This window comes from Brachypodium distachyon, chromosome 1 (genome assembly GCF_000005505.3).
Source record: "Brachypodium distachyon strain Bd21 chromosome 1, Brachypodium_distachyon_v3.0, whole genome shotgun sequence".
In the NCBI taxonomy this organism is placed as follows: Eukaryota; Viridiplantae; Streptophyta; class Magnoliopsida; order Poales; family Poaceae; genus Brachypodium; species Brachypodium distachyon.
In genome coordinates this window covers 50445010-50471762 of record NC_016131.3, presented here as the reverse complement: position 1 = coordinate 50471762, position 26753 = coordinate 50445010, and the positions used below count along the sequence as shown (strand labels likewise).

The 26753-nt window shown below is 43.4% G+C and overlaps 2 protein-coding genes across 5 annotated transcripts; one reads left to right on the top strand and one right to left on the bottom strand.

Annotated features, from left to right (window-relative positions):
• Positions 1-6773: 6773 nt before the first annotated feature.
• LOC100841564 (UMP-CMP kinase 1) lies at positions 6774-10161 on the top strand. Of its 2 annotated transcripts, none has more exons than XM_010229819.2 (10): positions 6774-6941; positions 7623-7678; positions 7837-7894; positions 8026-8143; positions 8276-8432; positions 8528-8608; positions 8691-8798; positions 9370-9441; positions 9532-9604; positions 9781-10161. In XM_010229819.2, the coding sequence occupies exons 2-10, from the start codon at positions 7661-7663 to the stop codon at positions 9810-9812; spliced, it is 717 nt and encodes a 238-aa protein (XP_010228121.1). In that variant the 5' UTR covers positions 6774-6941; positions 7623-7660; the 3' UTR covers positions 9813-10161. The 2 variants fall into 2 exon arrangements, with proteins under 2 accessions (XP_010228121.1, XP_003557252.1); XM_003557204.4 differs by having other exon boundaries at positions 6799-6941; positions 7840-7894.
• Positions 10162-10414: 253 nt separating this feature from the next.
• On the bottom strand, positions 10415-26161 carry LOC100834674 (mediator of RNA polymerase II transcription subunit 13). Of its 3 annotated transcripts, XM_010229816.3 has the most exons (23): positions 25979-26161; positions 25029-25144; positions 24187-24260; positions 23933-24072; positions 23758-23844; positions 23582-23669; positions 23405-23488; positions 22245-22322; positions 22079-22158; positions 21417-21495; positions 20848-21156; positions 20693-20779; positions 18710-18941; positions 17572-17778; positions 15609-16919; positions 15269-15509; positions 15063-15147; positions 14883-14970; positions 14300-14378; positions 13921-14216; positions 12153-13194; positions 11684-12052; positions 10415-11443 (listed from the first exon to the last, which is right to left on the bottom strand). In XM_010229816.3, exons 2-23 carry the CDS (start codon positions 25050-25052, stop codon positions 10809-10811), a joined length of 5715 nt encoding a protein of 1904 aa, XP_010228118.1. In that variant the 5' UTR covers positions 25053-25144; positions 25979-26161; the 3' UTR covers positions 10415-10808. The 3 variants fall into 3 exon arrangements, with proteins under 3 accessions (XP_010228118.1, XP_024318524.1, XP_010228120.1); XM_024462756.1 differs by lacking the exons at positions 23405-23488; positions 23582-23669; positions 23758-23844; ... (2 more) ...; positions 25029-25144; positions 25979-26161 and adding an exon at positions 22460-22622; XM_010229818.2 differs by lacking the exons at positions 22079-22158; positions 22245-22322; positions 23405-23488; ... (4 more) ...; positions 25029-25144; positions 25979-26161 and having other exon boundaries at positions 20848-20922; positions 21018-21156.
• Between the last annotated feature and the right edge of the window lie 592 nt (positions 26162-26753).

Here is a 26753-nt window from a genome sequence, read left to right as displayed (position 1 = left end):
GTCTAGTCACGCTAGGTCGATGCGGGCCCCAAAACCCAATGTGTGGTAGTACGCTCGTCTTGGATCAGTGTAACCAGAAACCGGTCCTTATACGGCAAAGATGAGACAACCCACCACGCTCTCCAACGTGGTCCCTCATCTAAGCCTTTAACTGATCATGTTTTAAGGGCCTCTGCCTTCTCACTGCCCTGTTACCCATCCTAGTAAAGGTTATCCACCACATAACTAGATTCATCAATCCAATTGATGTATCAGACTCAGACAAGTCTAAGCATGGCTAAGCATGTATAGCACATAAAATAAAGGCTTGCTAAACTACAACAAGCAATTCTAGTCATGCTGGGATGTGGAAGGTAACATGGTATTAGGTTACAGATAACAAGCTTATGCAAAGGATAGGCTTAACTCTCTATCTGACGGAAAATAACAGTTGAATCGGATGCATCTATAACAGTTAAAAATAAATGCAATTTGAAAGTAATGGGATTCAACATGGTCAAAGGAGGGGCTGCTTGCCTGATGTCCAGTGCTTCGGCACGGCCTTGGCACTGTTCAGCTCTTGCTCGACACTCACATCATCTCCGGAGCCTATCGCGAAGAAGCGAAAACATCGGAAAAGAAGCAAAGACATGCAATTACTACTACTGCAGAAACTCCAGCATGTTCATGACATGAAATGCATGACATGGCATTATACATTCAAAATGAAGACTAATGCAATTGGTTTCAGGTTAATCGGAGTCCGAATGCCCGATATAGAGCATTTCTACTAAACTTCGTTTGATATTAAAAAGGAAATCGCACTTGTATTTAAACCTATGGTTTAAATGTTTCTTGTGAGCATTTCTATAGCGAGCTCATATTTTTTCTGAGTTCGGATGAATTTCTTGTGAATTGTCTAAGTTAAACTTCCCTTTAACTTGTTTCGGTCTATGACGGGTGGGGTCCAGGGAAAGTTAGACTTGTTCCACTGACTAATGGGACCCAAAGCAGGTTATTATTTAACTTAGTTCTCTTTTAACTTAAGTGGGACCCGCATGTCAGGGTTTTCTTATTTTCCAGAAGTCACAGGGTTGCTGACTGGTGGGGCTAAGACTTACGGAGGGGTCCACTATACAGTGGACAGCTCCGGCGGCTCTGGCCACTGGTCTCGCCGGAACTTCGCCGGCGAGTCGGCGGAGAGGCATTGCAGTGCGGCTGGGACTACGTAGAGTCGAGCGGGCTGCTGCTGCTACCAAAGGGAGCGGCGCGGGGTGCTGCATGTCGGCGCGCCGGCGGCAGGCACAGGCGATGCACGGGCAGGGAGCTACGGGGGACGAGAAGGGCTGGGACTAGGGGCAAAGAAAGAGGAGCTCACCACGAAGCTTCTGCAGGGGTTGGACGGACTGGAGGAGCACCGCACGGTCGAGCTCGGCGGCGGCAGGCGGCGGCCGATGCAGAGGGACGGCGCGGGGACGGCTCGGGGCGACCGGGGCTCGATGAAGAGAACCAACAGGTTCTACACGTATGCGCGGATCTAGGGAGGGTCTCAGTGAAGTCCGGGGATCACCAGCGGAGGAGATCGACGCGGCAGCGGCTCACAGCCGGAGTCGAAGAAGACGACGACGATGGCGGCGATTCACGATGCTTGGGGACGATTCCTTCGGAAGGGAGGATTACTGCGACGAAGCGGAGCTTTAGGGCAAGGTTGCGCGGCCTGGGGAGGTCTACGACCACGGTGGCGCGAGGTGGCGGCGCGCGGACGCGCACTGGACAGCGCGAACGCCGCTCGCGTTCCGAGGTGAATAGGGCACGCTAGGACGTGTGGATTGCGTCTCTAGGTTTGGCACGACTAGGTGGTTACGATGGCGAGGTTCACTGGCCGATTATGAGCTCGACGGCGTCGCCAACAACAAGGGAAGGAACGGCTAGGAAGACTTCGGGGCTGTGCGTGACGCGAGCAAAGCTCGAATTGCCGTGCAGCTGGCTCGGATAGGAACGCAGAGGCGAGGCGGTTTCCTCAGCAAGAGATCGGGCGAAGCGGTCGGCCTAGAGGACGTGGCGCGCGACGTGGCAGACGCACACAAGGTGCTCGACACGCAGCTGCTTTGGGTTGAAGAAGAACCTAACGAGTGGGGTCTGCTCGTCAGTGGGAGAGGAGAAGAGAAGGCTGTGGCTCCTGCTGGCCGAGCTGGGCCTGGGCTGGCTGGGTCGGCCCAACAAGGTAAGGTTCTTTCCTTTTATCTTTTCCTTTTTGTTTTAATCTGAGTTCAAACACTTTTGGAAATGTTTGAAGCTCAACCTTAGTCCAAAATTTATGTAAATTTTTATATGGCTTCACTGAATTATTCCAGGTCCAAATAAAATATTTTCACAAAGTATTTAGTTTATATTTTCCCCTCTGAAAAATACAAACTCAATCCCATTTAAATTGAGGTTTGAACTACAAGTAGTTGATTTCCAATCCCCAAAAGCATGGGAATATTTATGTAGATTCCTTATACTATTTGAAGGATATAAAAAAGTTTTCAAGAGATTTAACCAAGGTTAAGGCCCTCAAGTTAACAGATCTTTGATCTATCGATTAATCCCGTTGAAGGGTTAAAGGGATTCCGGTTTGAGTTATGTCCACCAAAATTGGATGAAACTTTACAGGGACCCTTATCTCACCTATGATAATGTTTGGTAAAAGTTTCACGAACAATGGAGAACATTTGCTTGTGCCTTGATTTTCTGGAGCTTTTTAAGTAGTCTCTGTGAGGTTTTAAATTCCCCTCATTTTCAGGTTTCAACATGATGCGATGAAATGCTCATGGTGCACACTACAACTCCTATTAACTAGTATCTAAACCGGGGATGTTACATTGTACCTTGAGGATGAGGCTGACGAGGCGTTGGAAAGTCGCGCCGGCGTTCCTCAAACCAAAGGGTATTCTGCGATAGCAGAAGGTGCCGATGGGAGTGATGAAGCTGGTTTTTTCTTCGTCTTCCTTGGCCATGTGGACTTGGTGATATCCTAAATAGGCGTCTAAGAAACTCAACCTTTCGCATCCCGCCGTGGAGTTGACTAGTTGGTCGATCCGAGGGAGCGAGTAGTCGTCCTTGGGGCACGCCTTGTTTAGGTTGGTAAAGTCGACACACATTCGCCACTTGCCGTTGGCTTTCTTCACCAAAACTGGATTGGCTAACCATATGGGGTGCCAAACCTCTCGGATTAGCCCGGCGTCAGTGAGTTTGGCGATTTCTTGCTTGATGACCTCGCTTCGCTCGATGGAGAGTTTCCAAAGCTTTTGCTTTACGGGAGCTTTGTCGGGCCTCATGGCTAGGCGATGCTCCATGACGTCGCGCGGGACTCCTCCCATGTCGGAAGGTGACCAAGCGAAGAGATTGGAATTCTTTCGAAGTAGGTCGACGAGTTCTTTCTCGAGTTTACTCGGGAGGTCGGCTCCAATCTTTACCGTGCGCGTGGCGTCTTCTTGGAAGACGCGTACCTCCTTGAGTTCTCCTTCGGGTAGGGGCTTAGGGATGTAGCGCTACCACCATCCACAAGAATTTTTTTGAGCTCACAATTGGCGACGATCGCCGTCACAAAGAGGGCGTCGTCGTGTGAGAAGCGTATCCCCTTGGCGTCTTCCTCAGTGAAGGCAATTGGCACGCTTGGCCACTTTGGTGGCGGTGTCGGAGTGAAGGTTCCTATGACATTGACTTCGCGAGCATACTCCTTACGTTGCCGCTTCGATCCCCGGCCTGTGGCGTAGCCCCTGAGGATCACTCCGACGTGATGCGCGGGTTCCTGAAACGGGAGATTATCCTCCTTAGGTGTCAGGTCAGCAACAAGGACGTTGGCGGGGCGTGGAGCCTCGGCTGGTTTCTCATCCTTGCGTCGGGCTTGCATTCGTGCCTAGAACTCTTCGCGAGCCGCGATGAGAGTATTGCACTCTTCGGTGCTGTGGCTTGTCGAGTTGTGGATGAGGCATCTTCCAGTTTCTCCCTCGGTGTGACGAGGTGGCTTCCTGGCTGGCCAAGTCTTTTGGGACGATGCTTGTCCTTCGATGGTGAAAATTTTCCGGGCTTGGTCGCCGGGGGCCTTTTTCCCCACCTCCTCTTCTTCTTGGAAGATGAAGCAGGCGCAGGGGGTTTGTCGGACGAGGGAGTTCCTTCGGGAGCGGTGCGCGGCGCGTCCATTTTGACAATGTCCCCGTCTTCGCTCCGGGCGTATTCTTGCAAGATTCGATAGAGCTCCTCGGTCGTCCTTGGAGGATTGCGACTCAGGGCCCGGTTCAATTCTCCTTGGAGAAGGCCTTGCATGCTTGCGTCGATCATGGTGGGTTGACGATTTGTCTTCGTACCTTCGCAAAGCGATGGAAGAAGCTTCGGAGAGATTCCCCCGGCTTTTGTTTCACGGCGTATAGCTCGTGAGCCTGCACGGATTCTTTGAAGTTTCCTTGAAAGTTGGCGATGAACACCTCTTGGAGGCGCTCCCACGAGTGCACGGAGTTCTTCCGCAGGTTATAAATTGAAGGGGATTTGACTCCTCGTCATACGGCCGTATTGTAGGCAGCTTGAACCTTGGCAGAAAAGGCGCGTCTTGGATTTCCCGCGTGAGCGGGTTACAAGTCGGCCGGTCTTTCCGGTTCCTTCGGCGGCGAGGTCCTCCTTCGTCAAAGTCGCTTTCGCCGCTAGAAGGGTCGCTGGGAGAATGATCTCGGCATTTCCTTGGGGGGTCAATGCGTCGACGGGAATTCCTTTCGCCGTCGGCATGAGCTCCGGGCTCCGCCACTTGCTCGTTCCCATGCACCCTGGGGTCTCGTTCCCCGCGAGGCGCAGCTTGAGGCGGTACCTGGTTGCCACCTTGTTCGACCCCGACAAGGGGAGCAAGGGGCGCTCACAAAGCGAGGTTGGTGCTGAGTGTGCGCGACTTGGAGAGCGCCTTGCGGCGGAAACCCCCAATAAGGATGATACGAAGGAGCTCCATGGGCGATCGCGGCGAGCGCCAGCGGAGGCAGTCCCGGGTTGGAGGGGTCGTAGGCTGGGACTCCTTGGTTTTCTGGCGCGGATCCTCCTGACGCCACATTGTTTCCTCTTGTAGGTTTCGAGGGCAAGGTCACTACTGGTTGTAGGGAAGGTGGCACGAAGCCCAACGAGCGAGGCATGCCGAGTTCCGTATCCCCTGCGGGGGCGGCAATCGTAGGTAGCTCGCCGATCCTTGCCACTACGTCGGTGAGTGTCGAGGGACCGCCTACGACGGTTTCAAGCACCGCGGTTCCTTTTGGGACGGCCGGGAGCGAAGAGGCGACCACGACTTCCGTCGTAGCGGCCATGCTGGCGGCGACGTCCGGATTGGTGAGAATTCCTTCTTCCTCGGGAGCCTCCGAAGCACTTGCTTTTTTTGTTTGCAACCGTGTAGACTTCGTGGCAAGTTGGACACCCGATGAAGTAGGCTTCGTCAGGGCCATTAAATCTTCAATTGCATCGAGGATTCCCCACGGTCGGCGCCACTGTTGTTGTTCTCGACAACAATTATAGTAAGGGATGTCAAAGCTCGATGGCATGAGTGCTTAAAAGTAGGGCGTGTACGCCGGCCTTATAGTAAAGGTCGCCGTACACTTGGACAAGTTGACATGTCGATATTTTTTTAATAGGTTCGGTCGACCCTGCGGGTGCGACCTAGTCCTATGTTAGGAGAGGCTTTGAGGAAATCGTTAGCCAAAGTGTTTCGAGTCGATCGAGGCTCCCAGAATCACTTAGCGAGAGGTCGAAAGGGGCCGCCTCGTACTTAGGCCGAGCGAGACTTCCCAAGTAGCGAGGTCGAGATACCCTTAGGACTCTAACCCGATTCTCTCTCCTTCGGGCTCGGGCCAAACGAGGCTTCCCGAGATCCCGAAACTAGGACTCCTTTCAAAGAGGCTCTCTAGCCCTCTCCCCTTGAGTTTATTCAAGTGAGAGAGTGAATGATACATGCTGCCCAGGGGGGGGGGGGTATTTATAGCATAGGGTTCATGACAAAAGACCATGGCTATCCTTAGGGAAGAGAGAAAAGTGTGGGCAAAATGGTAAAAGTAGATTCTTGGTCCATAACTTTGTGTGCACCAAGTGGGAAAAGTGGGGCTTGGTCCATAGTCCACCATGGACTAAGGACCCTTTCCTCACACCTTTCTTGCCCCTACTCAATCTCAATTTTTTCTTTTGATTATGGCACGAAAGATTTGACTTATTGACTTGTCTTTCCTTGCCATGTAAGATTGACCATGCCACGTTGGCGCCTTGACTTGTGCTGAGAAATGTTAACGTAATCGTTGCCACGTAACATTTACGGCCCGACCCACATAAGAGTTTTATTTTACTACATTTGGTTATAAATTCTTGTACACTTTGGCTCTATACTTGTCTACACTTACCAACTTTAGGGCTTTAGAGATGAATTTGATGATATCATAAAACAAGTTAGAGCGAGTGGTCATAGACTTTTTTATATGCCATGGATGGCGATTTAGTCGGTGGATTGAAAATTTGAAATGGTGTAGAGATATTCATATCGTTCTTTATGTAATCACTCTACACCTTTTCATAAAACAGAGGCAGGATGTCTGATGCTCGATGTTTTTTTTTTGACAGCATAAGATTGATACTCGATGTTTGTGTAGTTTGAAATGAAGTTTAAATCAATAATGTTTTTGAGAAAAAAAAAGATATACTCCGTACGTCGAGAACTCGAGATACTACTCCGTAGTCCGTACCGATTGTTTCCAGAAAAAATAAACAAGAAGAAGGAATATTACGAGTACGTGTCACTCACTCAACCCAACCGCCTCCGCTTGATCTCTTCTCCTTGTCCTCTCCGTATATAAACTGCCTGCTCTCATCCACCAGCAGCAGAATCCAGTTCCTGCTCTCCTCGCCGTCGATCGCGCCGGCCGGCGGCCACCGTCCATCCATAGATCTCCGTCAAGATCTCCAGTCCGGTACGCTCCCATACCATATTCATTGCATCTCATCTCCTACCTACCGATTTTCCGGCCGCCTTCTGAATCTCTAAAATCTCTCGGTTCTACTACTTCTGAATTCCTCATTAATTTCCTAGCTACCTGAAACCAACCATAGACAGCAAAATGCAAGCGCTCACTCACTTGATCACTTAGCTAGAAACGCCTGTGTTTATTTTCCATTAGCAGTTCTAATTCTTAGTCCCACATTAGCATTTAGCAGTTCTAATTCTGGCAAGTTCATCATCAAGATTTTTCCGGCAGCCGTACCTCCTTGTGGTGTTTGCCACGAAATTTCCAGGCGTCTCTTTCCTGAAGTCTCTAGAGCTAGCTCTGAGAAGAAAGCGCCAAATTTTTTTCTTGTAGGAATACAATTGCTTGGCCTGTCACTCTCACTCACATAGTGGCGGCGAACAGAGCAAAGCTAGCTAGCTAGGCTCGTTGGTGTTGTACTAGAAAGAAGAATGTGCATCTTTCGCTTTGCGTGCAAGTAGCTTCGGCAGGCAGTGATATGTGAAGTGAATCGGATCCCTGTTCCCTGTTCCCTTCAAAACAAAATCAGAACCCTGTTCAGTTGTTCTTTTTTCTTTTGGGCTCATCTGTGTTCTTAATTTGTCTCTCGACCCCGTGAACTGAACTGCCTGCCTCTACTGCATTCAGAGTTCAGAGGTGCTGCTAGCTTAGCTGCTGCTGACCACATGGCAGATGCAAGCAAGGTAACTATAGCTAATTTGTCTCAAGAAGAAAATGTCTTTGTATCATAGCAAATTTATGGCCAGTTTTCCTTTCTTTTCCAGTTTCTGTAACTTGCCAACCTTCCTCTTTTTATACTGTATATTTACCGTGCCTGACTGTTTGCTGGTTTGGTTTGAAGCAGGATTACGTCGGGTCTTTTCCTCCGGGGAAAAAGATAACAGTTGTGTTTGTCATAGGTATCACTTCTTCTGAACTATAGTAGTAATAACAATGAACTAAGTGAGCACACTACTTCTTTTCGCAATATTAGTTTGCTTCTTCCCAGCTTAACTCTTTGAGCTGATCAGTCCATTAACTGCTGGTGCAGGAGGACCTGGCAGTGGCAAAGGGACTCAGTGTGCTAAGATTGTGAACCAGTTTGGGTTTACCCATCTGAGTGCTGGAGAACTTCTTCGCGAAGAAGTTAAATCTGATACCGAACAAGGGTAACAACAACCTACTCCTGGTTCCTGATAAAACAAACTCCTATGTTATACTAGGTCCGATAAAAAAAAATATCCTATGTTATAGGCATCGTCTCTGTTTCTTCCTAATTAACGGCTGCCCATTTTGACCAGTACAATGATCAAGAATCTTATGCAAGAAGGAAAACTTGTGCCGTCCGACATAATCGTTAGGCTACTGCTGAAGGCCATGCTTGAAAGTGGAAACGATAAGTTTCTTATTGATGGATTCCCGCGAAATGAAGAGAACCGTCAAGCGTATGAGAATATCGTAAGCCGGCCTGCTTCTTTGTACGTATGAGTAGTGCTAGAAAGAGTAGTCTTTTCCTATGTGCGTGCTTCACATGTTAAACATTCGTGTGTCAGGTTAACATTGAGCCTGAGTTCGTACTGTTCATTGACTGCTCGCTGGAAGAGATGGAGAGGCGCATTCTAAATCGAAATCAGGTTTTCTTTTTCTGCTTGTGATTCCTTTGGCCCAGCCTTTCGCAGTTCACTAAAGTGTCACTCAATAATTGGTTGTCTGAAGGGAAGAGACGATGACAACGTCACCACTGTTAGGAGGCGGTTTGGAGTTTTTCAGGAATCAACTCTGCCTGTTATTCAGCACTATGAAAAATTGGGGAAGCTTCGAAGGGTAATATGGAATCTGATGTACAATATTCAATATGCCGAAATTATAATTCCATGAAACATAATCAATAAACTATAGCTAACAAAATCTCATAAGAATCTGAAAAACAATAATATATGTTGGCTTCTTAATTTCCGAGTCAATGTATATATCCACTTCGCCTTCTACTTGGGGACCAAAAATTGTCTATAGAAAAATTTCCTAATTTTATTTGATAGCATCAGGAGTTGATGGTGTCTGCACATGAGTTGTCCTCCCCATTTATTTTTCAGAGAATGAATTATTAGTTGACTGTTAATCAAGATTATGTACTTTATTTGATCACCCTGGATACATTTGAGCTTTTTCAGTAGTGTAGTCATTATGCATAGCTCCTATACTGTTGACAATATGATAGTATATATAGATATAATAGTGAGAAATGATTTTTTTTCCTTGAACACACACCTCAGTGTGTGTCATTTTGTATTAGAAGAAAACGTCGAGATGGTGTAATAGTGAGAAATGCTCATCTTTGGTGAAATAATATGTTTCTTTAATGAAAGAGTTGTTTGTTATGCCCTGGTCCTCTCAGGTTGATGGTGACAGGCAGCCAGATATAGTCTTTGAAGACGTGAAGGCTGTTTTCGCGCAACTAAACATTCAGGTGGTATCCATTGTTCATATTTTGGTTGCTTAATTAGTTACTACATTACAAGTGGCGTTTATTCGTGTTTTACTCTGCCTTTTTCGATAGACAAACCAAGCTAGCCATGTAAGCAGGGCACAGACTAATCCATTCAAGCGTTGGTTCCTTGATCTGTGTTGCGGTAAGCAACCGCCCGATCACGGCTTTTTATCATTCAGTTCAGTCTGTTGATCGGCCAGCACTCTATTACTTAACACTTCCAATCCAATTATTTGAAATTTGTACTCTAGATCCGATAAACGCTTTCAACCAGTGTTTATCTTTTGATTCAAATGACTGCACGGTTGTGATCGTCAGGTTGCTTCGACGCGCAAGAGAGAAGGAACTGAGAAATGTTGAATGTGGAACCCTTCAGTCCGGGGACAGAAGAACAGTGGAGAAAAAGGAGACGCTTAACTGGTGTTCTGATATACTGATATGTTTTACCTGGTGTGTGATTTTGTGTGTGTTGTGCTGGTTCAGTTTGCTGTGAGCTCGGTTAAGCTGTGTGAGTTTATGCTGATATGTTTACTAGTCCTGCCCAGCTTCAGTTTGTACTAAAGGTTTCAGGTTAATTTGGGTTTTCAGTTAGTCCTGCCCAGCTGCAGGTAAACCTTGACTTTTTTTTTAGATGAAACCTTGAGCCATGGAAGCATCGAACATTTGATTGTTCTTTTACAGCAAGAGACATTTTTACTCTGAGAAAACAGTTAAATCATTAGCCAAAAGAACTTCATGTTTTGATTTGTTCTTCCATCACAACTCTATCCCTTGTAAACAAATCATCACACAAATTGCTTGAACTAATTCCTGTAAAAACCAAAACTCAATGCAAGTTGTTTATAATTCTGAAGACTACTGTTTTCCACGAAAACAATTTTTGCGTGAAATTCAAATCTTTATCTAGGTAGACACAGCAGTATTTGGACATGATAAAGAGAAACCCCAGCTGTGAACCAAAGGATTTCAATGTTGTGCTGTGCGAACCAATCTAAACAGAACAAAGGACCAAATACCAGCCGATCTAACCAAAATGGGGTATACAATTGTGTTGCTAATCAGTTTCTAAAATGATACAACTATTCGAGGGAGAGGTATCACTGTTTCTACAATGATACAACTATTCAAGGGAGAGGTATCGCTGTTCGCGCTTAATTACATCCTCAACCCAAGAAATTAGCAACCTTGCTTATCAAGGGAAAAAAGGGCTAGAGAGCTCTTCATCAACGTTGCTCATCACCTACCTATCTACCTGCCTAGATACATACACACGTTCGATGAAGAACGGTGGGTTGAGCAGCATACATATGATCCAAGTTGAGTTAGTTCTTGCCTCTCATCTCTATCTAAGCTACCTCTCCCTTCTCTGCTGGTTGAGAGAGATGTCGGTCGGCATAGTGGAGAAGTCTCCTCAGCCTCAGGACCATGTCACAGTGGAAGGGCAGGGCACTGCGCCTTTCCGCGTAGACCGGGCTTGCTGTCATCCATGAAAGGGAGTGGAGCTCAGCGGCCACGGCTTCCAGCACGTTATGCATGTCCACCTCGTAATCGCGCGCTGATGTTTCATGAGTTATGTTCCTCGCCTGTTTGCTTGTGTTACCACCACCACCGCCTCTGTTCATCTTCTCTTGAATAGCGGTGCTGGTGCTGCCACCGTAGTAATCAACGATGCTAACAGAGAGAACAGAATGCCGGTCCTCCTTCGCAAGCTGTGCAGAATTCTTTCTTACCGGTGGGACAGCTTTGGAGACGACGTAGCCCATTGCCAAGGGAGTTGCTGTCCCTTTGCTGTGCAATAGGTGGGCAAGTGGCGGGGATTCTGATGTAAGACATGTTGGAAGCTGTAATGTCGCAGGAGAAAGGTATCGCATGCTTGGTGAAGGAACCAGGAGATACGATGCAGACATTGACCCGATGGACTTGACTGGAGCGAATCCTTCCAAGTAACTAGAAACCCCACTGCTGCTTTGATTCCCTTCACCTGCAACAGAGATGGGGGACAAGGACATAAATAAATGTGGTTCTGTCGATGACTATTGATCTCTATGCAAGCAAGATCATTTTCTTGATTGGCACACTTGGCACAATCTACATTTTTAGCAAATAATCATATGTGTATTCGCTTATGCTTAAGTCATGAAGTGACCATTTACTTTCTGAAACATGACACATTAAATAAGTTTTACGTAAACATAGAGCAACATATACACAGTATACTTACCGGGAGTAGGTCTGGCTAATATATCCGCTTGGCATGCAAGATGCAATGAATGATCTTGAGAAACTGCAACTAAACTGATGCTACGAACCAAGTGCAATGAACCTCTTGAACTGTCCATTCCAGTTTGTTCCACCAGGATCTGCTTTTTGTTGCCGGACTGCCCTTTTGTGAAGCTAGATTTTGAATGAGGGCTGTACAAAGGACTCGGTGAGGAAGGCATGTTTCTGTCCTGGATTAAGCCCATATCTTGTTGCTGGATTGTAGGACCATTAGAATTTGATGGAATGCCATCAGGTATAGATCGCCGTAGCTGCACAGGCCACTTCTTGACTTCATTACCACCGAAAGCATATATTGCCTTCTGCCATTCTGCACACACAATATATAAGTTCCAATAATGTAAGATACATTAAAACATTACGGTTAACCAAATAAAGAGTACAGGGTTAGCAACAAAAGTTATTAGTACCCTGAATTTCAAGTTCAAGAAAACCTCCAATACGGGTTATTATTACATCTCTTGATCTTGTATTGCTAGCCTCAGGTGAAGATGACATTATTTGACAACCCTGCTGCAGAATTTGAATGAAAAGACTTTGGAGAACTTTCGTGTCTTGGCGACTACTGATCCCACCAAAAGGAAATATTAAGCTGTCTAATAACTCTCCTCTAGAATCTGTCCAGATGCATACTAACCATCGCCAGTCCTCGGTCCAACCATAACAGCAATGAAGACTTATAGCACTGTCATTCTCAGACCCTTCAAGTAGAGGGCTTGCTCCACTATCAGTACCACCTGAAATTGAGCTGTAAACCCTGCTGCTACTTGCATCAACTCCAGGTCTTGAAGATTCCGTCATATCATTATAATCAACAGACCCAGGTTCTGCTAGAATGAAAAGTGGCTCAAAGGCATACTTCCTGTCATCCTGAGCACATAAATCTGGGATTTTGCTTGGGTCCGGCAATACAGCACGACCGGGTTGCCATGAATTATCCCATGAAACTGACCTCATAGAAGCATCAAACTCCGTTTCTCTAGAGAGAGATTGTCCAGACATCCGAGGAACTAAACATTCTTTCCAAAGGGTAGGACCGGGAGATGCAGTGTGCATAATTGTGGACTGAGGCCTACTCATATACGTAGGTGACTGAAACATGTCACTTGTGGAAACAACCCGTGGAATTCGTCGGGCCTTATTATACACAGTAAACGCGATGTCCTTGAAAATAGCAAGCTCATTTGGTTTATGGAGTCTCAGTAAAGTTTCAACAGTAACAATCTGCAATACAAGCTTCGGTATACTGAACCCAGAGAGCATTACAACATTGGAAGCTGATGCTTCATCAACAGAAGCACTGCAGTTTAGGGCTTTGGCAACCTGGGCATATAGGAATGATTTTCTCTCTCTCTCTGGCAATAAGACAACAGATCCAAGAGCAACAGAACTTTCTACCAGTGTATGTAGGACTGCAGATGGTTCAGGAAATGGGCAGACCACATAAACTACCTGCAAACATAACAGACCATGGGTGTTAAAATAGATTAGTGCATTGCCATAATTAACAAAATGCCACTTTATAGCGTCTTTTTACCGCAAAGGACTTTTCCAGCAAAACATGTAAGGAATATCCCAAGGGCAGGATTCAAAGGCCACAAACATATAAATGGATGCTTAGAACTCCCGAGCATGGAAAAAGATATGTAACTAGAAGTACTATTGAAATAAATAGTTGAGTCATTTCTGTATCCAAAAACCTTAATGATAGAATTGAATATACATGCAGAGAAGAATTTTAGGGAATATCTAAAAATATTGGAGACTATGTATGTTAAATGTACTGTAATGATGGTATCCTACTAACATAATCTGTGTCTTCTTTTTTTGTACAGGACACATGATTATATTTTTTTCATGATTTTTTTGTACATGAACCTAAATTAAAACTTAGATGTAGCATATTTTTTTCAGAATTTTTTCAAGAGGTGCACATGGACCTAGGTTCCTACTTCCTCCGTCCAACAAAAGATGTCTCAAGTTTGTCAAAATTTGGATGTATCTAGACATGACTTAGTGTATAGATGCATTCAAATTTGGTCAAATTTGAGACATCCTTTGTTGGATGGAGGGAGTATTAGACTTTCCCTACAAACCATGCAAGAGACATGCAACTATTGTTCTGCCGAGTTCCTTGGATCAAACCAATGGAAAAGGAAGAAAAAGAAAATGCCTTACAGTGCAAGGTATGTTACTGCTCTCTTTCTGATTTGTTGAGATGCTTGAAGTAAGCTTTATATCCTTAATTATTCTTGCCAGAGATGTTACAAAGCTGTTCACACTCCAATTTTTTGATAGAGCCTGAAAATATTCAGCTACTGAACTGACAGAAATTGAGTGGCTGCTACGAGTCTTCACTTGATCAGGACATTCAACGAGAACAAGTCCTGAAGGAAGATATTTTCCAGGGGAATGTTCCATTTGTCCTCCACCGTGTTGTGGTGAATGAGTACCCAGTTTGCAAACTTCATAAACTATAAGAATAAAAATTAGAAAAGGTAAGCCACTTATAGCGCAATGAAAGTCTGTAGAAAGAAGCAGCATTAGAGATGTGTACTTGTTCCAAGCTGCTGGAAAAAATCAGTGGCAGCAGAAGTAAGCATATCAATATCAGGGCACAGTGCATAGTAAGTAACCTGAAAGAGCAAACAAATGAGAAATTATGAGTCCCCGTGCTACAGAACCATTTCCAAAGCAACTAAAAGAAAGAAATGTATACTAATCTAGATTCTAGAGTGGCTTTTTGCGGTTGCGATATTATGCTGTTATGTGGAATCTTCGCATTACTAAAATACTCACTCGTTCTAGTTAATATGTCACTGTTATTGCTCCAAAATTATGCTAAAAAGATACTTTCAAGGTAGTTGATATATCAGCAGAAAGATAGAGATGGAGTTCCACGATCCAAGGAGCAAAGGCTCTTCTCATCATGGCTACTGATTGGGCAAAGCTTGAACTTTGGGATCTATGTGGTACATGGCTGTTTAATGTGCCTCCAAGTATTGCTCCTGACTCCCTTAGTGTCGACTGATTATAATGACTCTTACAGTTTAAATTAATAAAGCACCACCTTCCCTAAAAACAGTAAAATAAATAATAAATTGTAGGCTATAAGCTACCACACTGCCAAACTGTCTTACAGGCTTGGGTGAAGCGAAAGGTTCCAATGGAGCCTTCTCCCACAATTTAAGGCAATTAGCAGAGGTCTTTAACCAATCATCCTGGTAACTGCAATACCAAAATACTTATATCAGTAACTTGAGCAAACAATAATATGGTAGTTCATGATGTCTATATTTCATGGAAAACAAGTATGCTACCCAACAAGAAGAGATGGTGAAGGGAGGACAGCGATGGTTGGTCTAACTCGGTGATACCCCTTATGATGCTCCAGCTCTGAAGTGCCTGCATTGTCATCCAATCCCCTCTTAACATGAATCATCATATATTGTGCCTCCTGGCAATATTTCTTTGTAACAGAATAAAGAAGTTGGGAACAAGTCATGATATATGGCAGCAGGAATACCTCGGTCACTGGGTGGGCTCATTGCATCTCCACCAATGGGTATAGAACTTGAAGTCTCTCGAATATCACCAGTGGAGTACTGGAAAGAGTATGCATCTCCCATAGCAGCAGAATCAGCTGCATTACTTCGACCCCTGCACCAATCAATCACTGATAACGGGCCATCCATGTTTGCAAAGGCAGCTTTAAGAGCTGTTTTTATATCCGACTGCAACAGGCCAATCATGGATGACTCTGAAACCTGTATCCAATAGAAGATGTTGAGCAGGAACATTCGAATAAGAAGAAATGGGCCGATGGATAGATAGAAGCATAAGAAAAACAGGGTGCCAGATTTTACCTCTGCAGACAGCGGATCAAGTAAATCAACACCAGCACAATCCTTCGAATGACATGTTCCGAGAAGTCCACCACAGCCAGCATGAACCATAGAAGGATCACAAGAGAATCCGCGTCTCTTCTGCTCATCCAAGGAAAGCAAGAAAAAAGAACCATCTCCATCATCCATATCAAGTGCAATATCAACAAATGAAGTGGATTGTTGTACTAGCAGAGCCATGGCACTGAGAAGATCCACAATGGGCTGTCTTTGTACAGACAGACTTGAATTTGCGCCAGTAAACGTTTTAGCAGGCAGAGACTCAAGGGGTTTTGCCCCTTTAGGTGCCCCAACAGGCCTCCAAACTCCCACATTTTCTAGCGTGGATCTATCATACATTTCATGGTCAACATCACTAGATAGCCTAGCTGGTATATTTTCTTTCCTTTTCACGTCATATTTTGGAACGAGATCTAACTTGCCGCTGACGTCTGTCTGCAAAAAACTGGATGAGGAACTTTTGAACTCAGCAGATGCTTTGGTTCTCAAAGACAGTAGCGTATGCCTTATTCTGCACATGGCAGACTGAAAGGTGATGCATTCAATTTCAGTTGCAAGGGCCGTCTTCATAGACAGCAGGAAATGGCCAACATTAAGCATGCTGTCACTCTTCTTTTGCAAAGGCAGAGAAGAACTAAATGAAGTCTCACCAGAAACAGGTCTTGATGTTTGTCCCTTGCATGACTGTTCGTCTGTATTGTTTAATCTGTTATCACTCTCTTTCTTCCCGCCTTGGACAAGTGTATATAAGTTTGATAGACCAACATCACGAGAAAGATTAGCTGGCGATAGTTTAACAGGCTTCTCAAGTTTGTCTCCTGCAAGCTCAGTTTGAGAACTTTGCGTACCATCATATGAATAAACTCTTGAGCTAAAACCACAACTCCCTCGTTTTTTGGATCCAGGCAAGTAGGGATTTGTAAACAGTGTTGCTGGCATATCACCAACAGGAATTTCAACAGCTGCATACTCTGGTGCAAAAGTGAGTGTAGCTTCAGCTCTGGTGAGATAATCAAATCTACCAGATGATAACACTAGGGCTTGGGACCCTGCAGGTGATGCAATATCTTTCTGAGGCTCCTGAACTTTTGAAGCAACATCCTGAATAGGTGACATTGTTTGGTGGTTGAATGCCTCCAAAGATGTGAAACCAACTGGAGACAGTCTTTGTTCAGGTATATCCATAGCTGTGGATGGACTATCTATGAATGTCACATCTCCATAGTCCGAAGCAGACGGTACTAAAGTATGTGATTCAGCGGTACCTGGAGGCTGTATGAAACGGAACATTATGATTATGAATTACATTGCAGGTAAGTCAAAATAACAACACAATAATATTGTCATACATTTTTCTATCTGCCTGTCAGGAAGGTAACATGTTATTTCCCTCTAAAGAAGGACCCTATACTATGCTCATTGTTTAGACCCAACAACCAAAGAATTCCAAGAGTCATTTCATGACTACTAGACAGACTAGAAGGCAAACAGGACAAGATTAGACGGTAGAATAAAATCTATCACAAACTTTTGGTGATATCATAAGCGACATGTTTCAAGGGATGTTTCAAGGGATGTAACATGTGAAGAATTCGATGGATCGCCCTTCGTTACAATCTAGACAATCAGAGAAAGGAGCAGTGAAGTCATTGGTTACAATCTAGAATCTTAAACAGGCATGGTGGCAGGTCGAAATGCACTGAAGGAACCAATAAAATAGAGTAGAGTGATAGAATGCAACTAATGATATATTTAATGGGATTAAATACTTGATAACCTTGTCCTCTGCATAATGAGCTCATCAGTATATCGAAGATTCTCACACATTACTTATTAGTCAAGACCAAGCATAGTCACTATCTAAACATTGTAATCCTTGTTTGTTCTGTAAATGGCTACTACAAGAGGACAATAAGGTGCCTACCTCACCAAAATCTAACTCATCCTCTTGAAAAAAGTCGCTAAAATCTCCAAACTCCGAGAGAAGTAAATTGATGTCCATCACAACCCCCTTTTCACCCCAGCCCCAAGAACATCCACCCTGACCGTTTGTGCCTTGCATGTTTTCCCTGACTTCTTTGCCGGCATGAGAAGAAACTTCTGTGATTTCAGAATGAGACCGCTTGGATACCTGATTGAACGAACACAAAGCATCAAGATTTCTGCACCAGGATGGTCATGTAGCATGGCATAATAATAGTATGGTCGCACAGCATCACTTTCAAGAATTAATATTGCAGAAAGAAAATAAAGAACACAAACATGTAACATATATAATGGAAATTTATTCACTAGAACAGAAGTTCATGCACAAACACATGTGGCCAGAAATTTTTAGTGCTGTGATGATTTTAGCATCAATGAATTGTTATATTTGCTCAGAAATCAAACATAAGAAGTACTTCTATGCACGAGAAGGAGAAGTATGAACTGCATATCATGTGTTCTGACATGTACTGAAATTTCTGCAACCATTCAATTTTATCTTATCCAGATTTAGGTTCCACTATATCCACATCAATATTTAGGTTATTTGCTACATAAAGCGTTAACAGTTTGTAAAGAAACTGTGCAGATATTATGAAATATTCCATATTCCTCTATTACCCATTTGAGACTCATTGAAGATGGCAAAATGTTTTTGTGCAGCAGTAATACACTAAATAGTTTCCTGTAGAAAAAATGGATGTAGCTGCTTGTAGTTGGCCATTTTTTACTTACAGCAAAATGCATCTACAAACTTAGGTCATATCCCATATTTCACGTGTAAATGTAGTTAGAAATGAGTCAATAAATATTTTTGCTTCACAATAATGACATAATTTCACATGGCTAGGCATGCTATAGTACTGCTACTATACGTTCGCTAGTGAGAAGAGAAAAACAGCGCTTTAGTAGCAAAATCTAGAACAAAAAAAGGTAATTCGTTTTAGGGTAAAAATAATAATTTGTTATGGCACAATTATGCAAATTAAGAAGGAATTTAACAGCATTTTTAGGGTAAAAATAATAATTCATTATGGCACAAGTATGTAAATTAAGAAGGAATTTAAACTGCATACCATCTTGCTACCAGACACATCGTTTGGCATATCAGACTGATGGCATGCTGTAGAGTCAGCATCAGCTAAAAGATCACCGCCTTTAGCGGCAACTGCATGCATACTTCCATTGGAAGTGCTACTGACACTACTGATACTATTAGCCATTCCGTTGCAGTTGCTATTCTTTTGTCTTCTTAGTCTTAGAAAATTAGAGTTCACACCAAGTCCACGTGAAGATCCAAGGTAAGAGCTGCAGATCACAACAAAGTCATGGATGAAACACAGTATGCAATCATGGTATATTAGAAGTACAGGGAAAACATCATATAATACAGGTTAACCCTTTAGCTGCACCCAGAGTTTATGATCCATGAGCATGATTAAATGTATGTTACTTATTGTTAGTATTTCTTGGGTATAATGAACCATGGGAACCAAATATATGCTCTGATGTACAGAGAATCCATATGTGCTTGATGGATGATGATCCTTGCACCGAAGACTAGTACAGATACTTAAATTCACACTCTGTGCAAACGGGAGTGATTACTGATTGCAAGGTCCCTTTAAAGATTGAACTCAAAATAATCCATTGCATATTTCCATCTTAGTAAACGTGATGTTCACTAAGTTTAATCCAAATGCTCAAATGGTTGGGATATCACTAATTGGTAACAGCTCAGTCGGCTTATGATTAGGGATTAATCAGGATTTCAGCCGATTAACTGATTTAATCAGTCGATCATTAATCGGCCAGTTTTTAAAAAAAAAATCCAGGTTTCACAGCACTAAAATCTGATATACAGAGTATTGAATAATTCAACAAATAAACATGCAAGAGAGGAGATCCCTGGAGCAGACGAGCAGGGAGAGAGCCAGAGGCAGCGGTCAGCGGAGAGCCAGAGGAGGAGAACCAGAGGCGGCGGTCGGCGGAGAGCCAGAGGAGGAAAACCAGAGGCGAAGCCGCGGGGGAGGAGGAGAAGGCCAATGGCAGAGGCGCAGAGCAGAGCTGGGGAGGAGAGGAGAACCTAGTAGGCAGTGGCAGAGGAGGAGGAGCTCCGGTCTCCAGGGATAGGCAGCGCTCCGTCAGGCTAGATCCAGCCGCTGGAGGTGAGCGTCTGGGGCAGCGGCGGGGTGAATCGGGGAGGCGGCGCAGCGCAGACCTAATCAAGGCAGACCTAACCGAGGTGGGGTACGCAGGGAGAAAGTGCAGGAGGCAGGGAGAAAGCGTGGCCTATTTGACGTCTTGGGCTGGGCGGGACACGCGAATTTAATCGTGATTCTTTCCTATTAATCGTTTATCAGCTGTCAGACCGAATAATCGGGCTCAGCGACAGCGTTAATCCAAGCGGTACCCTCCCGAGTAGCATTAATCGGCCAGTCAATCACTGAGTTGGCCATTTTTTGAACTAGCCAAGGACTAAGAGCTAATTAATTCTATTTCACACTTAGCCGAGAGATTGGGACGGATTTTCCATGTCTAACCTTGTAAAAAGACAATGATAATTTCATTATTTCTCACAAGACAACTAGTTACCATGTCACAACTGAGTGGCGTAAATACCCTTGGTTGATATGCTCTGGTCCAATCGATTACATGCTAATCCGTATTTGCACACACCCTTTTTTCAAGCCATTTTTCCAAATACATGATTTCACAACTTTCATGTTTGATAAATCTATGATTGTACTTCTCTGGAGGAATAGATTGTATTTTAGTGTCCTATTACATTGTGAAATAAATTCTAACACATTTTATATTTACCCTCCTAAACAAGTTGTGATTGGCAGATAGAAGGTTGTTTTGATTTACGCCAGCCAAACACAAAGTTCAAACTGAAATGTGTACAACCAATTATCAGGATCAAGATCTATCAACCCCAAATCAAGTTTCACTCTGATTGTCTCATTTTCCATATAGCTCCTTGACTTACTATAAGTTCATAACTCAGCAGTATCGGCATCAGCACTGATAGACAAAACAATGTACGTAATACTTACCTGTTCCGAAAGTAAGAAGATGGAGAAAAGTTCCAAAATGGCCATGCCTCCCATGATGAACTTCCCATCCAGCCCTGAGACCACATTCTGCGGATAACATAATTTAAACCGTGTGTTTTCCAAATATAACAAGATCATTAGAGCAAGACAATTACCTTTTACTAGAAGAGCGAACGAATGCCTGATGGACCATAGGTACCATAATAGCCTCGGGTGGGTAAATAAATGTCCTTTCAATAACAGGAAGGCTATCAGCAGATTCTATCTTTTGCTGTCCATCAGCACCCAGATGAGGTTCTTCCACTGAACCTAACTCTTTTTTTACCTGATTGTTTTCTCGTTCAGATAGTTTGGCAGTTGAGGCAGCTGGAACCCCAAGGGCAACTTCAACATAGTAACTTTGACCTCTCAGCTGGCAAATGGTGGGCTGAGTAAAACCTGGTAAATTAGGTGCTGACAATTTGCTGAAATTTTGAGAGAAGGTTAACATGAGAACTGGGTACCAAAATGAACTGGTCTGTGTATGAATATCTTTATAAGAACACACAGGTGCTCACTGACAGGCAGTCCCTGTTGACAGGTAAACTTGCATCCAAGAGGTGCAGGCAAGTCTAACTCATCAGTGGGAGTTCAAATAGAATTTTTCTCAGGAATATTCACAGGTGTAGAATGCTAACGAAAAAACCTAGCATGCAACTTCATTCGAGTTTTGAGTTTGAAATACCTTGAATATACTTGTCTCGCAAGATCACTTGGGCAACAGCCAACAAGCCTACCCAGCATCCCGCTAGGAGCAACAATAACTGCATGCAATATTCAATTGAACAAGTCATGACATGAGAAGTATAACTTCTTTCCAAAAATAAGCTTAATAGCATAATTTATAAAAATAGTGAAACAAACTGACAAAAGCAAAGTTATACATCAGCACAGAAGGAGCATTGATAAAAGTTGAACAATAGAAAATTAAATCAGGATGTCCGATGCAAACTTAGACTTTATGCCTCTAGTGAACTTTTATTCGTAAAGGTGAAATCCCAAAAATGTCATATTAGTGAATGGCGCATTTACCATCATAAATTTGCTTGGTGGTATTTTCAGATTGTCCCCTAATGTAAATGATACTCGCTTGCTATCCTCTGTCCACCTTGTTAACGATGAAGACCAAGTTAACAAATGGGCAGCTCTATTTTGTAAATCAGAAACCCTAAGAAAAATTTCAAGTTTACATATCACAAGAGAACCATGTAGAATCTGAGTGGTGAATGTCACTAATTTTTTATTCTCCTTACCAAAAGAAAAGGACAGTAGATTTTCTGTAAGCACTATAAGGCTGCCAATACAGTAAGACATGGGGAAAAAACGAATTAAGGAATGAAATGGTACCTGGAAGACCTTCACCGACAGAACGGGGGGAATGCGTGAGAACTTTCTCTATATCATCACTACAAAGGTTCCGCATATATCTATAGAATAGTTCATTTCAAGTAAGAGTGATAAATGAATATACTGAAGTAGGCCATAAAATTGATGGAACATAATAACCACTGACCTTGCAGATATTATAACATGCACAAAGATTGCTTCCTCGGTGGCAGCAAAGACAAATTCTACTGTAGGTCGTGCTCGCCTATAACATAATAATAACAAGAATAAATGGAAACCAAGAAAACTACATAGCAAAGTTATCCTTGGGAAAAAAAAAAGGGACATATGAAACTACATTGTCAACCAGATCTGTATCCTAGATGCCACACATGACATTACCTATTTCAACAATCAGATCAAAGAGGAATAGTTTGTGAGCTTCTGATTGATTGAGGCATTATAGGAACTTGATCGTGACTTTTGATTCATTATCCAATGTCTAGAAGTGAAGCAATATCAGCCTACGAATTCATCACGATAATTATCCTTGCCAAGTCAGAGGATACGAATCCTGTAGACCGCATTTCAATGCTCATATACACGATAAACAGCCAACAATTGTCCTAATTTTACCATTACATTCTCTTCACTATATAAAGGTTAGCAAAAAGGCATACAATTATTGTAGAAGTCACAATAGCTAGCGAAAGGAAAAAGTTAAGTTGAAACCCCATCTGATGAATTTATTATAATTGTTTAAACAGAGGTTTGTATCACTAGGTTTTTTGAGATATTTACAAGGTGGGGGAATATACGCAAGTTAGGAGGGGGGAAGATTGTACACAGGAGGCAGGAGCTAAGTAAGGTGGAGAAGCCAAAGCTTGAGAGAAGCAGCAAACTCCTCCTTCATTCTAAAAGAAAGAAGATGGAGATCCTTCCTGAAAAGGAAGAGCCAAGATCCTAAAGTAGGGTTTACATTAGCTTTTATCACATGGTAAGCAGGAGCCTCTTCAAGCACAGAAACAATGACAGCATATATCTATTGCAGTGAACAGCTTTGGCAACAACCAGCATATCTCAACAAGCTATAATGAAACTTACATAGATACTCCCTACGTTTTTTAATGTCTATACATTTCGGATTGTCCAAAGTCAAACTTTGTGATTTTTACTACAAGCTCGGTCAAAGTTTGACTTGAGACAAACCGACAAACCTAAATGTACAGACATTTCGAAACAGAGGGAGTACCATTCACCAGTTGATGAGCAAACATCTACAAAACAAATCGGAAGGAATAAAAAATGCATAAACAAAATACATGCACTGCAACCAAATTGACAAACCTAAAGCTGTTTTGATTTCTCGTAGGGGGGTTGTATTTTGTAAATACATCACCAAATCTTGCATAGGAAAGCCCCCTTAGTGCTCTGGAGAAAGGATCAAAATGGAAATTCATACTTCAACACGACTAGCAAAATAGAAACTGCAGATCCATACTACAACAGGAAAAACAACTATACCTCTCCAAAGAATTTCTTAAGGCCTGACATAGTGCGGATGCAACCTCTTCTGAGTTACCTGGGGCCACCCATAAACCATTTGAAACAACTGCAAAACAGAATAAGACGTAGAAACAAGCAAGTAAATGAGCACTGGACAGTTTCTCCATGCAATACAAAAATCAACAAGAATCAACCTCTTAATTTGACTACAGCAGGGTGGCTCATTTCAGGTGCTGACAACTGACGGCCAGGAAGAAACAACCAGAGCTTGATCTTCTCATCTGTCATCATTAAAGTATTTTGTGATGTAAGCATAGGCTAGACTTAGTTGAAAGAAAGATGGATGCAGTTAGTGCACATAATTATTACCAGGGTTATGTTCTCCTTGAGATGGATCCCACGGACCAACAAAGGAATTCGTCCAAGTACTTAGGAAACCTTCACTCTGTAAGTGAAGATATGCTGACAGCACAACGCGATTTAGAGCATCTTTCTGCTCGGCTTTTGAACTGAAAGAGGTACAGTGATCAGAAAAGGAACAAATGCATCAGAAGAAAAATAATGAGTGACAAAAGGCAACTAAAAGACATCATAAAAAGGCATACGGAGGGTATAAATAATACCTTCTCTCAGAAATAGCACTTGAATCTTGTTCAACAGGAAGAAACTGAAACCATGATACAGTCTGAAGCTCCCCCTGTATGGGAAAAACATAAAAATAGGATTAAACCAAATCTTTATACCAGTCATGATAAAAGTATGGGTAGTAAAATAAGCCCCTAGCAGGCATCAGACTAGGCATGTAAAACATGTTTATCACCTGTCCCCACCCTAAAACCGTAGCAAGAACCTAGAGAAATGAAATGACAACATCCTTTCACAGCTTGGAAGTGTGGCAGGTAATGCCTCCCTTGTTGTAGTTTGTGATGTGTGGCGAGGTAGTTCACTAGTTTAAAAAATATATGACCTAGGCAATCAATTTTACGTTTTATTTCTATTCACAGCAATTTTAACAATCCATTGCAGGAATTATAGAGCAACAGAACAGGAGAGAGGTTTGTACATCACGAACATAGCAGCGAAAAACAAGACAACTGAAAGTCATGGAAGAAACGATCTGTGAAAGATCCAAGATAGACAGTCCATGAACAACTATGCTTGTCAGTTGGACGTTGGTAACGGCATCTACAGAACATGGGAAGACCCTCAGACACCATATGCAGGATTAAACTTCAGTGTTGCAGGTTTCTAGTTAGCAACTCGCCATGGCTGGTGTAGAACAAAACTCATTTGCCAGTGCAATAATGATATAACACATCAACTACTTGCAATAACAGAAACAATAGCAAGTTTGCATTCCTCGATACAATGAAATACAACGAAAGTAGATAGTAAGTGCTTTGGTCACACATAGAAGCAACAACAGGAATTGAACAGAACAAAATGGGGGATAGGTCTGACTTACAATTTTGAAAATGTTAGTCCACATATTCAATGCAGAAGAGAAGGATGCTGCTTTATAAAATCACCAGTGTTCCTGCCTGTAAAGTATAAGATGAAACCTGCAACATGGCCTGCTGCCTGTAATACAAGAAAATACCGAAGTAAGTCTATATGTAGAACAAATGAAGTGCAAGAAAGATGGGGTCATGCGAGTAGTTACACTGGCAAGAAAGATGGGGTCATGTTAGTGGGAACCTATCATTCTAACTGTCAACTCCAGATCAGACTAACTGGAACAAGTTACACTGGGAAGCATGGCATCAGATAGACAACATTATTTATCACACAGTAAAATGCTCTTCGCTGAATAATACAACAACAGAAGTGGTTGAGAATCGAATGTTCTTGGCTGAATAATACAACAACAGAAGTGGTTGAGAATCGTTGTTCCAGAATGCACAGCGCAGCAACAAAGCAACGACAAGGTAAAAGATCCCGAGTTTTCATGTGTCGACAATTCTAGCTCTGGCACCTTAGCAAGTTATTTTTTCTCCCTCCCATAGACGAATGAAGCAAGATTTTAGTAAGATTTCCATTTATAGGCTTGTGTAAACCCATATTTAGTGAGATTTTAGTGAGATTTTAGTGCAAACCCATATTTACTGGAGGTTAGCTTGGGATTTCCACTTAAATAGGGCATAGTTTACCAGACATCAGGGGCAGAGAGCTGCAGCCACTAGTTTTGGCAAGTATACACTTGTATACCCTCGCGAGCGCTCGCCGCTCCTCAATCCGCCAAGAACCAAGGGCGGAAGATCCGGTAGGGCAAGGTAGGGCGGCCGCCCTAGCTCGATTTTTGCCTCAGTTACGAATTGGGGAAGATGAAACGGGGAGCTAAAGGGCGGGACCTGTTGGTGGGGTGATGGGAGGAGAAACGGTCGGGAGCGAGAGAATCGAAGGGGAGATAGATACCTGCGGTGCGGTGGAGGCGCTCGCGCGAGGGGGCTGGGGCGCTCGGCAGCGGGATGGGGAGCGAGGCGGTGGCGGCGCTCGCTCGAGGACGAGGCGCGGCGCAGGGTGGAGGAGCGGAGGGATCGCCGATTTTGAGGGCGACGGCGGCGACGGCGGCAGTGTGTGTAGAGAGGCTGTGCTGCGGTGCCGTAAACCCGAGATCTATTTGGGCCGTAGACGGAGAAGAAGACTAGGGACCCACGTGGCAGCGCCTACGTGGCAACAAGAACCATCAGTAAAACTAGATTCAAATTTCAGAGGTTGTACAAACAACTCAAAAATATATATATACTAATCAAATATCCGTGCGTTGCAACGGATAAACAAACAAACCGACATTAACACTAAAAATGCCAAACTAAAATGTGAATAACAATATTTTTTTTGCTCCACTTAGGAACAAACAATAACATTACAAAAACATTCTCTTTTGTTCCACTTCGGAACAAACAATAACGGGTTTTTTTCTCACTCCGGACGATCCCTTTCTAGTTCGAAAAACTACCACACACACACATGATTGATTTCTATTCCCTCGCCACATCTCTCCTCCATGCCCATCATCAAAGTGGTTCTCATAGTAGATTTTGCAGTACCGTGTTAGCCGTTGTATATGCAGTTAGTGATTTTCAACGATATCTAAACATTTGATTGAATGCAAATGGTTTGGTAGTTTTATGAATTTTTTTCTGTGATTTGATATGGATTTTACAAGCTCTGGACAGAATATGTTTTT

Bases quoted from the DNA above. Each gene is read 5' to 3' on its own strand.
- LOC100841564 (XM_010229819.2), top strand. The intron at 8,433-8,527 runs GTAAGCCGGCCT...TTCGTGTGTCAG, and splicing joins GTCAAGCGTATGAGAATATC to GTTAACATTGAGCCTGAGTT. The intron at 9,605-9,780 runs GTAAGCAACCGC...TGTGATCGTCAG, and splicing joins GTTCCTTGATCTGTGTTGCG to GTTGCTTCGACGCGCAAGAG.
- LOC100834674 (XM_010229816.3), bottom strand. From the start codon at position 25,052: ATGTGGACTAACATTTTCAAAATT. The intron at 22,159-22,244 runs GTCAGTGGTTAT...ACTATTCTATAG, and splicing joins CATGTTATAATATCTGCAAG to ATATATGCGGAACCTTTGTA. The intron at 17,779-18,709 runs GTATGCAGTTTA...TCGTTCAATCAG, and splicing joins ATGTGTCTGGTAGCAAGATG to GTATCCAAGCGGTCTCATTC.